The 12,326-nt window shown below is 37.8% G+C and overlaps 1 protein-coding gene across 2 annotated transcripts in view; it reads right to left on the bottom strand.

The window, feature by feature from the left end:
• LOC103513003 (LIM domain only protein 3-like) overlaps positions 1-12,326 on the bottom strand; it is a 69,646-nt gene that overhangs the window by 37,409 nt on the left and 19,911 nt on the right. Inside the window, exon 1 of one of the 2 annotated variants that reach the window (XM_008477811.3) lies at positions 9,176-9,283. The exons of the other annotated variant lie outside the window; for it this stretch is intronic. Within the exon in view, the coding sequence (XP_008476033.1) occupies positions 9,176-9,242 (67 nt within the window). The 5' untranslated portion in view covers positions 9,243-9,283. Of the gene's footprint in view, positions 1-9,175; positions 9,284-12,326 lie in introns of those variants that run through there. 2 annotated transcript variants of the gene reach the window in all.

The following is a 12,326-nucleotide window of genomic DNA, read 5'->3' as shown; positions in this document are numbered from 1 at the left end:
TCGTACCTATGTGATTTCGCGATTATGTTCGCGGATTTGGCGATTATGTTCGCGGATTTGCCGATTATGTTCGCGGATCTCGCGATTTTGTAACATATCATAATTTCCTCAGCTAATTGAAAAAAAAGTAATTTATATTTTAGGAATGATGCATATTTAATGAATTTAAAATATAAAAAAAACTCCCAGTAGAGGCAAATGGGGCAGGTTTTCCCATTACATTGATACAGGACAGGGAAAATTGTGAGAGTTGAGAGTTTTGCCCCGGAGCGGATTTTTGGTTTAATGGAAAAAGGGAAAGTCGTCCGGGCACTCTTTGCCCCGAATTCGATCATTCAGTACGAGTGAAAGCTTTTTTTTGGTTTTAAAAAATAAAAATATTAGCAAATGAAATAAAATAGAAAAATAGCATAGAATAAAAATAAGTAGAGACCTACCTGGCTAAACTGAATTCGCGCTTTCAGCTAATGGTAATTTTTTAACTTTTCAATGACGAAAATCTCGTGAAGAATTACGAGTAGAATGTTGTGACCTTCAAAAGGAGCCTTTGTTCCATTGCGACTTTACGAATTATTTGGTACCTACTCGATAATATTATGTTGGTTTAAAAAGATAAGCACCCAAAGAGTTAAATTTGGGAAAACTAAAATTGACACATCCACTAATATTCATCTTGGTTTGGATGAATTGGACAGTAAATAAATAGGTAAGGAAAAAATAAGCACTATAGGACCTACATTACCTATTGATGTATCTATGTTCTATAAATCTATATGGTTTAACGAAGAAGTAAAAGTAACACATCCACCAATTTACTCGTATCGTGAACAAAAGTAAAATTGACACATCCACCAATTTAACGTCTTTGTTTCAATCATTTCAGTTAATTCTGGAGCAAGCGTTACGCTAAGCTTGGTTTGAATGAATTGGACAGTAAATAAATAGGTAAGGAAAAAATAAACACTATAGGACCTACATTATTGATGTACTCGTATCTAGGTTCTATAAATCTATATGGTTTAACGAAGAAGTAAAAGTGACACATCCACCAATATAACGTCTTTGTTTCAATTATTTCAGTTGATTCTGGAGTAAGCGTTACGCTAAGCTTTTCTTGTTAATTCTGAAAAAGAAGAAGAAGAAGAAGAAGAAGAAGAAGAAGAAGAAGAAGAAGAAGAAGAAGAAGAAGAAGAAGAAAAAAAAAAATACACAGATTTTTCCCCAACCTTTTACCAAAGATTTTTTTTAGAAAGCACCGGACTAATTAGCTTTACTTCTAATTTTTACTTTTTTTTTATCACGGTGATTTTATCTTTTCCTCCCTCCTTTTCTTTTTCTTCCTCCTCTCCCTCTCCTTCTCATTTTCTTTTGCGAACATCGGATGTACTTGGAGGAATGTTAGCCGTCTCAGTTGTGGAACACAGCAAAGACTGCGTTGAAGAAGAATAAGCGCCAGCCTAGTGAGCTTGGAGGGTAGCGCGCCTGCCTCGTAAGCGCTAGGTCGCGGTTTCGATTCCCGGGGCGGATTTTATCCTTAACAGATTTATGATTCGTTCTTGGAGCGGGTGGCTTTTTCTTATCCTGTCTCACTACTACCAAAAAGTTGTCTTTACCTCATCTCATGAACACTCAGGGATTCATGAACATACGAGTAGGGGCGGATTTTATCCTTAACAGATATATGATTCGTTCTCGGAGCGGGTGGCTTTTTCTTATCCTGTCTCACTACTACCAAAAAATTGTCTTTACCTCATCTCATGAATACTCAGGGATTCATGAACATACGAGTAGTTCAGCAATTTTCATTGTTCTTGTAGATATTATCATTTCTTTCTCACAAATAGCTATTTCGAACCCGGACCTTCTACTTGTCAGTCAGATGAGTTTCACTTCTTACGACCAATAGGCCTCGTTAGTACCACCTGGACAAACTCGGAAGGGGGGGGAGAGAAAGAGAGAAAAAAAAACTAAACCTCTCCATTTTTTTTTTTTTTTTTGTAACTTCTCTGTTATTTACTAATTCTGATTGTTTTGCTGAAAATAAAAGAAGGGTTGAGAGAAAAGTTCTCCCGGACAGAAATCAGGAAGTTAATTAGTGCTGAGTAGCGAAGCAGTTTTTTTTAGACAGTTCTTGAGTAGGAGGAAATAAGGGAGGGAGAGAGAAAAAAGGAATATAAATAGACAGATTTATTTTATAGAAATTCTAAAAATAAAGCATTGCTGTCCTTTAAAACTGTTGAATCAATGGGACTAACTTATGACTAGATAGTTAACAATGGGACCAACTTATCAATGGGACTCTAGAAGGTGCTTTCATAATTATATCTTTCTAAGTTTTGGTTCTATTCATTTTTCCTTTTTCTATTCCGATTACTTTTGTCTACTTCATTTAAATCTTTGTACAGGTAATTTATTTTCACAACGTACTGAAACAGTAATAGGGGGGCGGCTTCAAATATCGGACAGTCACTCCTAGTCAGTTTCAAGGTCAATTGCAACCCTTTTTCACGGACTTCAAAACCTCTTCAATTAACTTCAAACATTTTGGTTCTAAAAAGATCAAGTCGTTATTCCTTTTATATCACAGTAAAATTTTCTCTTCCAAATCCAAGTTTTTTTACCATGCATTTTGGGCTCAAATCAGTAAAATACACGTTATAAAGAGCACGACTTGGAAACTATACAACCAGAAGTGAATATGAATATCCCTAATAGCCCACATTATTCACCATATTCATGATATTCTCCCCGCCATTAGTGCAAAATGTTTAAATGGAGAACATCTCAGTATTCTCAGTATCGAACTATTGAACGTTTAATAGAAAAACACCATCTAGCAAAATCCAAAAACCAAGTACTTCCATTAAAAGAAAATGATAATAAAAAGAAGTGCAGGAGAGAGAACGAGGAAAGAGAAGGAGATGAAGAGAGAAGAGATGAAATAGAGAGAGAGAGAAAGAGAGAGAAAGAGAGAGAGAGAGAGAAAGGAAGAGAGAGAGAGAGAGAAAAATAAAGAGAGGGAGAACGAGAAAGAAAAAGAAAGAGAGAGAAGGGGAGGAAGAGAGAGCAAGGAAGGAAGGATAGACAAGGAGGAGGGAAGGATAGAGGGCGAATGGTATAAAAAGAAGAAGAAAATAATGAAGAAATAAGTCAAAACAGAGAAGCAGATTGCCTTGGAGGTTTCCGAATCATTAAACAAAATGAAGAGGAAGAGAATGAAGGAGGAGAAGGAAGTGGAGGAGGAGGAGGAGGAGGATGAGGAGAAGGAGGAGGAGGATGAGGAGGAGAAGGAGGAGGAGGAGAAGGAGGAAGAAAAAGGGAAATGAAAAAACACGCGGAGGAAATACGTTAGATGAGAAAGAGAAAGAAGTAATTAGAGTAAAATACATAAGAAGCGAGAGGGAGAAAGAGGAAACAATTAAGGTAATGAAAAACCAAGCGAGAGAGAGAGAGAGAGAGAGAGAGAGCTGGGAAGGTGCACAATTAGGTAAATTATTTTCAGATATAGATAAATGAGGGGCGGATATTAAAGGGGGGCAATATAAGGACTTCTTCCCCCTATTGAGGTCAAAATGGAATCTTGTCTTTAGACTTCACCTTATAGGTAGATATCCTAGGCCTGCAACTCACTCTCAGACCGTCTGACACACCTTGGTCTGTCCGACCGGTCTGAGAAGTCAAAAATCAAAGCAGAGCCGTAAAAAATCATTAAAGACTGTCAAAAATCAAAACAGAGCTGTAAAAAATCATTAAAACAAAAGTTTGCTCTCTTGAGCAAATGAAATAGCTCAATACCCTCAATATATATATATTTTTTTTTTTTTACACTTTCTCATTTTGGTAAAGCATTTTTGAGCTAAATATTGGAAATTACACAAGCTCGCACCCCATTCTCCTTACCCTTAAATAATACCCCGATTTCACGTCCCTGATTTGCAAGAATTACGCTGATTACTTATTTGTGAAAACCCACCGATTGTGGTCGTGCATTTTTCAAATTGGAAATATTTATTTTCGTCTTCTCCGTTCAATATAGGTAATTTCTGACAGCTGTCATGATGAGAGGGAGGAGAATGAGTAGGTGGTGGAGGAAGAGGAGGAGGGGGAGGAAGAGGAGGAGGGGGAGGAAGAGGAGGAGGAAGAAGAGGAGGAGGACGTGTGGTGGAGGTGTGGTTTTTACTTTTTAATTTTCATCCCTTTTAATGTGAGCAGTGGCATGAAGCCATCCCCCTCGGGGTATTGTTCTCCAATTTTCCGAATGTTAATATTTTGATGTCCCCCTGAGCATGGAAAGCTTTAAGCTTTAATTGCTGTAATGGTTTTTGGACAAAGTGATGGGAGACATGTAATGATTATTGTGAGATAAATAAGCATCAATTGTTCAATCATTTCAATTAATATTATGTACCTCCCCTAAGGAGATAAAATATGGATAGGATTTGCAATGATGTTACCTACATCATAGTTGTAAATATGTAGGTAGTTTTTTTCCTCCCCAAATGAAATAATATAAAAACTTCAAGTTCAAAAAGTTCACGTGAAAGTTTTATATCGCTCCTGAATATGCTGCTTTTTTTTCACAAAAAATTCTCGCGTTATTCGAACTTTCATACGTTTTCCCCCCCGTTTTGCAACTTTTGGATTCGTTAGAAAGTTTCGCGTTTTCACCTCGCATGATTTTACTGTATTTCGAATCTGACTTGTCAGGATGCCGACTAATTATTTGCTAGGAGCCGCTGCAGCGGCTAATACTGTTTGGATTCGTTAGAAAGTTTCGCGTTTTCACCTCGCATGATTTTACTGTATTTCGAATCTGACTTGTCAGGATGCCGACTAATTATTGGCTAGGAGCCGCTGCAGCGGCTAATACTAAGTTAGAGGTGCGTACGGATATTCGTATCGCGGCAAAACTGTGTCAGAGTTACGAAGGTCCTTTCGCAAATAATCAAGCGTACCGGGAGGTGCGCGAACGTCAAGAGTTCGATGCAACGCCCGGCTTATATTATTTTCCAAGAGGTTTGACTGAGGGAACTGTAAATGCGAAGGTCTTATCGTCCCGAAAGCGAAAAGAGAAGAAAGACAGAATTAGGAGAAAGATAGCCTTTAGGAGAACGAACCTTATCTGTTTGGGATGAAATTCGCACCGGGTGAGAATCGAACCGGTGCCCTAGCGCTTACAAGTCGGACGAACTCCCCTCCAAGCTAAGGCTCAAAGCCGCCAGGCTTGCATCATTAAGACGAAACAGAATTTTGAGGTTTTACGGTTTGAACCTCATCCAGCAATGGCACGTATGTGTTCATTGTTCAACATCCTTAAAGGTGTATCCCAACATGTTTCTACCCAACATAGGTATTATATTCTGTAAAGCAATATGTTTACAACATGTATGTGTTGTACATGTTAGAGACGTCTAGTTCTTTACGAGGCCAAAACATGGAACCTACATTTGAGGTTTTACGGTTTGAACCTCATCCAGCAATGGCACGTATGTGTTCATTGTTCAACATCCTTAAAGGTGTATCCCAACATGTTTGTACCCAACATAGGTACCTATTATATTCTGTAAAACAATATGTTTACAACATGTTTGTGTTGTACATGTTAGAGACGTCTAGTTCTTTACGAGGCCAAAACATGGAACCTACATACCTACTTATGTTGTAAAATTACGACCAGAGAGCATTTAGCTCCCCCACCAGCCCTATAACAGAGTGGAGAACTCCCCCCCCTCCAGCCCTATAACAGAGTGGGTAACTAATATCCCTAGAACACAAGGTGTTCCCACTTCACCCCCTGTATTACTCTTTGTATAACAGTATCCTCGAAAGTAAACAAAGTACCTACAGTCTTTAATTTTTTATTGGGCATACACACATCTACTCTGACATTTTACTTAGAAGATATTCTTTGAATAAACTACAGGGTGGTTAGGGAGTTGTGTTACACGGATAGTGTGGGAGAGGACATTTTGTATTCAGCTATTCAGGCGAATATTTGAGACTTTTGAGTGAAAAATCAGTAGGTTGAGGCTTAAGGCATGCTCGCCATTAAGCCTTGAAACTTTATTATTTTGAAACGTAAACAATTCGGTCACTCCTTTGGGATTGAACCCACGCCCTCCTATTTACAAGAAGAGCGTCTTCACTACTACGCTATCGAGGCAAGTTCGCCCAGTCTTTTTGGCTTTTTCTCGAAATTTTCATGCGACTTTACCAAAATAAGAGACCCTAACTGACAGAATAGATTAATAATGCAATTCTAGGAATATTACCAAAGTTTTTTCTTCTTTCGGGGGTGTGACATCACTGTATAACTGCTAAGGGCAGCTACTCGCTTTCAGGTACACTTGACAGGCGGACCTGATAAGGTGTACCTGTCAGGTCTACCTGCTAATGAGTGGCTGGCCTAAGGTCTTCTGAGTCCAAAGTTTTCAGGAACCTCGTTTTCATCCTGTGAGCCCATCAAGGGTTAAACTCCATGATTGCCATCATTTATTTGTTATTATATTCCTAACGTATTGGATGAGAACCTTTCAAGATGGGAAAGGAGGTAAGGCCAGCCACTCACTATCAGGTAGATCTGACAGGCGGCCCTGATCAGGTGTACCTGTCAGGTCTACCTGATAGTAAGTGGCTGGCCTAACTTACGTACAAGTAAATGGCAATACCTTGTACTGAAAATTGAAACTGAGATATTATCTACCAGAAGAGACGGAACAAGGTTTGAAATTGATTTCAGGGACAAATTTATGGATCTGGACCTTTTCTATTATCACAGCCTCATCTCATTTAATAAGTTCAACTATCTATGAAAATTGAAGAATGATTTTGAAAGGTTACTGATTGGTGATTTTAAAGGTGTTGACCTCTTCAAAGTTCGAAGACTGTAATCTAGCAGGATTTAGCAGGCGGTTGTATAGAAGAGCTCGTCTCTGACAAGCCTATCAAGTTCAGCAAAACCGGCAAAAAAGGATGGGTAGAAACTTCAAAATTTATCACATCTATCTATTTCTCGGAGAGGTTACAATGGTAATGACTGCCCTTTTTAACCTTACCACACTTACACCCATGGACCTCTGGAATCTGGATGAGGCCGGTACAGGTGGCTGAGTTCCTGGACCTACCCTAGGGACAAGAGTTTGGAGAGGATCCTGATCCGTAGTTACTGCTACATCAACAAATGCCCTTTTTCCTGAATCCGTCCCTGACGAGAATTTCGAGAGAAAAATGAATTGTTCTGCGAGTGTCCGGGACAATTTTCCGGGTAGATCTTCGTTCAATTCCTTGGGTGGCCATTTCACAAATTGAATAACATTTTCTTTTCCTTTTCTTTTTGTTATAATATAATCTCTTTGCTTTGCTTTTGAATTTTCCATTGCGGCTCTTGAGGGTGTGAAAGTCGTTAGACGTTTATTAAAACTAGCAGACCGTGTGATAGAAGGCTGGATGACAGAGATTGCCTTAGGTATTAATCCTGCCCATTGATTAAATTTCAATGAAGATTTTTTTTTTTCTTTTAGTTCGCATCAGCACACAAGGATTCAAGGGTGATCCCGTAAAAATGAAATTGACCGAAGAAAGGTCTTTTCCGAAGATGCGCTTCTTATATCCACAGAAGCCACTAGTTTTCCTAAAACAATTTCCGTTCAAACACACTAGACCCCAAAACACAAGCCACCCTCAAAGTGTGTGTAATTCTCATTTTCATACAATTTTTACTGTTTTCTCCCAGATCCAATCTTCCGTCTACATCTTTCTTCTTCTTTCTTTTTATTCCCGAGATTTATTATTTTGTATTTTTGACTTTGTTTGTTCCTATCTTCTCGCCCTTCTTCTCCTTCTTCTCCTTCTTCTTCTTCTTCTCCTCCTCCTCCTTCTTCTTTCACACTGTTTTTGATTATTTTTTATAATATTTATTTTTATTTGCTCCATACATCTTTCTTCTTCTTTCTTTTTATTCCCGAGATTTATTATTTTGTATTTTTGACTTTGTTTGTTCCTATCTTCTCGCCCTTCTTCTTCTTCTTCTCCTCCTCCTTCTTCTTTCACACTGTTTTTGATTATTTTTTATAATATTTATTTTTATTTGCTCCACGTTATGTTTGCTATTATGATTTGCTTTCGCATCCTTCTTCTTCCTCCCCTTCCTTGACAAGACAAGGGACCAAAGCAAAGTGTATGAATATTTGGAATAGGAAATGTGATAAAGGAGAAGGAAAGAGAGGATATGTGAGGAGATCGTGATTTGATTTTGTAATGGAGGTGAAATGTATTCAGTCTTTCTCTTCCTGGGATTTTTTTCTTCAGAAATATTACCGAGAGCTGCCTTTCGCTTTTTTTTTTCTTGTTAATATTTTGTATTTTTATTTTTGTAGTAGGTTGGTATTCAAAAAGGTTTTTTGTACTTACAAGTGGCTTTTAGCTGTGGCTTGGAAAAATGGTAATAGGATCAATGGTAGGTCGGTACGTCGGTAGGTAAGAAGTCTTTTTTCCCTATTTTCCCAACTGCCTGTTTCAACTCCATCTTTTTATTTTCTAACCTAAAAATAGACCGTCCACAATGCAAACCAAATTAATCAAAGCTCATACACGATAGAAAAAAAGAAAAAACCAGAATTTTATTCACCTTCTTTTACCCTTAACTTTTTTAATTTCAACCTTTGAGCCTATCAAGGGTTAAACTCCATGATTGCCATCATTTATTTGTTATTATATTCCTAACGTATTGGATGAGAACCTTTCAAGATGGGAAAGGAGGGGAGGGAGGAGGAGAAGGAAGGAGGAATGAGGCTTTTATACTTCAATAATAAAAGAAAATGAGGTTTCCTTTTTAAGTAGGTTCCTCCTATTAGGATTGATCATAATAACAAATTCCATTGTATAGTCCCATGAAAAATTTGTAAAAATAAATAAAGAATCATTTTATTGATTTACAATTTATTTCTTTATTTAGAAGAGTAGCATTTGATTTTTGATCCCAGTAAAATGTGATTTGGCATCTCCACTAAATTTTCATTTTTCAGTATTATGTACCTACTTATCTACCTAAGTACCCAATACCTAATTGAGACGAAAAACTGGTTTTACCAATCTATATAAGTAAATTGATAAGTGGTTTGGTGGAAGAGCTTCTTCAAAAGAACTTACACAAAAAAAAAAAAAATGGCGGACTTACCATTGTTGTTGGTCTCATTCGTATTGAGCATTTTCACCACGGTACCAACTTTGGAAAGCAGTTTCATCGATCACACCTCAGCAATAACATGGCTTGTGGCCTCCTGAAACAAATCAACAAAGAAAGCTCTTCAAACCCAGGTTGAAATTGGCAAAATGGAAATAGAGAATGTCCAGAGTAGGAATAAATTGAATCTTGTTTGGACCTCATTTGAAAGAAATACCTAAACTCACATCCAAGATAAAGCCATTGATGACAAAAGGGTTAACAAATTTTCAAACCTATCACTGCCAAGGCCAAGATTCCATTTTAAGGAAATCTAATTAAAACAGGACGTAAGGACAATTATCGAAGGCGAGCAGAAAGGACTTTGTAATAGAGCCTACTCTAATGTATACGATTGTAAAGGAAAAGGACTTTGTAGAGTCTACTCTAATGTATACAATTGTAAAGGAAAAGGACTTTGTGGATGACAGTTTTCAGCCCCGTACGGAATTAAAGATCAAGAGAAGAGGCATTGGAAATAATAATAATCCAAGACTTAAGTGAGTGCTGAATATTGAGAACGAGAAAGCATAAATTACAGGGTAGGTTGTTTGTAAAGGAAAAGGACTTTGTAGAGTCTACTCTAATGTATACAATTGTAAAGGAAAAGGACTTTGTGGATGACAGTTTTCAGCCCCGGACGGAATTAAAGATCAAGAGAAGAGGCATTGGAAATAATTATAATCCAAGACTTAAGTGAGTGCTGAATACTGAGAACGAGAAAGCATAAATTACAGGGTAGGTTGGCGTTTTCATCCTGAGCCAGGGAATGCCGCGATGAGCCCAAACTTCCAGCCCACCCATGTCATACATAATGTAATATTTCTAGGATCTTTTCAAGGAGAAACTTTTAGGTGTTTTCTACTTTTCTTTCCTCCCCTTCGCCCAGGACAATATTTCACATCAAATTTTTATTATATTAAAATAAAAAGCAGCCAGGTTACTATCTGTCTTCGGGTGACATTCGAAATCTACATGTGTTACAGCCAAGGCCATAACTTCTCACACAAAACGACTCTCACAAAACAGAGAGCGGAATTGTCTTCGCCAAAATGGGAATTTTTTTCGTTCTGTGACGAATTTTATGATCCATCTAAAACATGCTTGATGTTTAGACAGTAGAATGTTTAAACAGGATTAATCTTGTTTGGACCTCATTTGAAAGAAATACCTAAACTCACATCCAAGATAAAGCTATTGATGACAAAAGGGTTAACAAATTTTCAAACCTATCACTGCCAAGGCCAAGATTCCATTTTAAGGAAATCTAATTAAAACAGGACGTAAGGACAATTATCGAAGGCGAGCAGAAAGGACTTTGTAATAGAGCCTACTCTAATGTATACGATTGTAAAGGAAAAGGACTTTGTAGAGTCTACTCTAATGTATACAATTGTAAAGGAAAAGGACTTTGTGGATGACAGTTTTCAGCCCCGGACGGAATTAAAGATCAAGAGAAGAGGCATTGGAAATAATTATAATCCAAGACTTAAGTGAGTGCTGAATACTGAGAACGAGAAAGCATAAATTACAGGGTAGGTTGGACAAATTTTCTCAAACAAGGCCCCCCGCCCCTTGAGGTGGGCCATAGGTAGGCCTTTTTCCGAATGAGTTCTACAGTCCATTAGACAACAAGTTACATAAGTATATGACTGAGGAAACTCTCTGTTGTATAAGTGTCTATGCTCTACGTCTACAAGGAGGGCCAACCAATAGAATCGGAATAAATACGTTGGTGTTATTGATTTTCACACAATATAAAACTAATTGAGAGGACATCCTGTAGGAGAACGTGGGAAGAAAATCCAGGAACGAAAGAGAGGGAGAGCCTGTCTTGCGCATATGCGAGACACTGCGAGAAAACTTGGCGTGGGGGTTAACACAAGCAAAAAGGCCTTGGCGGTCAAAGTGTTTTTCTGTAACGAATGCTCTCACTAAGAATAGTGCCTGAGCTTCGCGGGCTTTTACCGGCTTTGAATATTTTACTATTCCTTTGCCTGTATCGTCATTTGTACCCACACTTTACTGGTATCACCGATATGCTTGACACACTCGGTTCCTGGAAAGAAATAGTTCAAGGTCGGAATCTAAAATTCAAAACAAGTTGCTGATGGTGTGATGCTGGTTGGCAGACGATACGATGGTGGTTTGCCTTTCCAATTCCCGAATTATATACCTCAAGACAATAGGTATAAATGGAATAGTGAATAGGACATCTTAGAGGACACTTTCAAATACTCGTACTGATTCTTGAATCCAATATGTACGAACAAAGTTGAGAAAGAGCTATTATGAAAATTGAAAAACTAATAAAGAAGTGCTCTCTTTTTTTCTCTTCGTTTTCTTTTTTTCACTTTTTCCTCTTTCATACACATTCGTTTGAAAAAGTTTAATAGAAGGGAAAGCTGAATTGGATTTCAAAGTTTTCCACTGAGGGACTATGGGTTCTCTACTATGAGACAATGGATCCTCTAGTATGGGACTATGAGTCCTCTACTATGGGTCCTTGGTACCTCGAGTAATATTCCTCATGGTGACTAGGGTCATATACGTTCGAATATGTACAGCATGAAGGTACGTCTGCACCACCGTCGATGGACGCTTGTGGTCTGTGTCGTAGCATGCCCATCCCGTAGTATGCCTCTCATCAGATGGGCGAGAAGAGACACAATACTTCCCATTGTGACACAATACTTCTTTTTATTTTCTAACCTAAAAATAGACCGTCCACAATGCAAACCAAATTAATCAAAGCTCATACACGATAGAAAAAAAGAAAAAACCAGAATTTTATTCACCTTCTTTTACCCTTAACTTTTTTACTTTCAACCTGTGAGCCCTCATGCACGAAAGAAAGAAAAAAACAAAATAAAATTCATCTCATACCAGAATTTTATTCACCTTCTTTTACCCTTAACTTTTTTAATTTCAACCTTTGAGCCTATCAAGGGTTAAACTCCATGATTACCATCATTTATTTGTTATTATATTCCTAACGTATTGGATGAGAACCTTTCAAGATGGGAAAGGAGAGGAGGGAGGAGGAGAAGGAAGGAGGAATGAGGCTTTTATACTTCAATAATAAAAGAAAATGAGGTTTCCTTTT

This window comes from Diaphorina citri, unplaced genomic scaffold (assembly GCF_000475195.1).
Source record: "Diaphorina citri unplaced genomic scaffold, Diaci psyllid genome assembly version 1.1 scaffold910, whole genome shotgun sequence".
Lineage (NCBI taxonomy): Eukaryota > Metazoa > Arthropoda > Insecta > Hemiptera > Psyllidae > Diaphorina > Diaphorina citri.
Note: the sequence above shows the minus strand (reverse complement) of the source record. Positions and strands in the feature narration are given on the sequence as shown.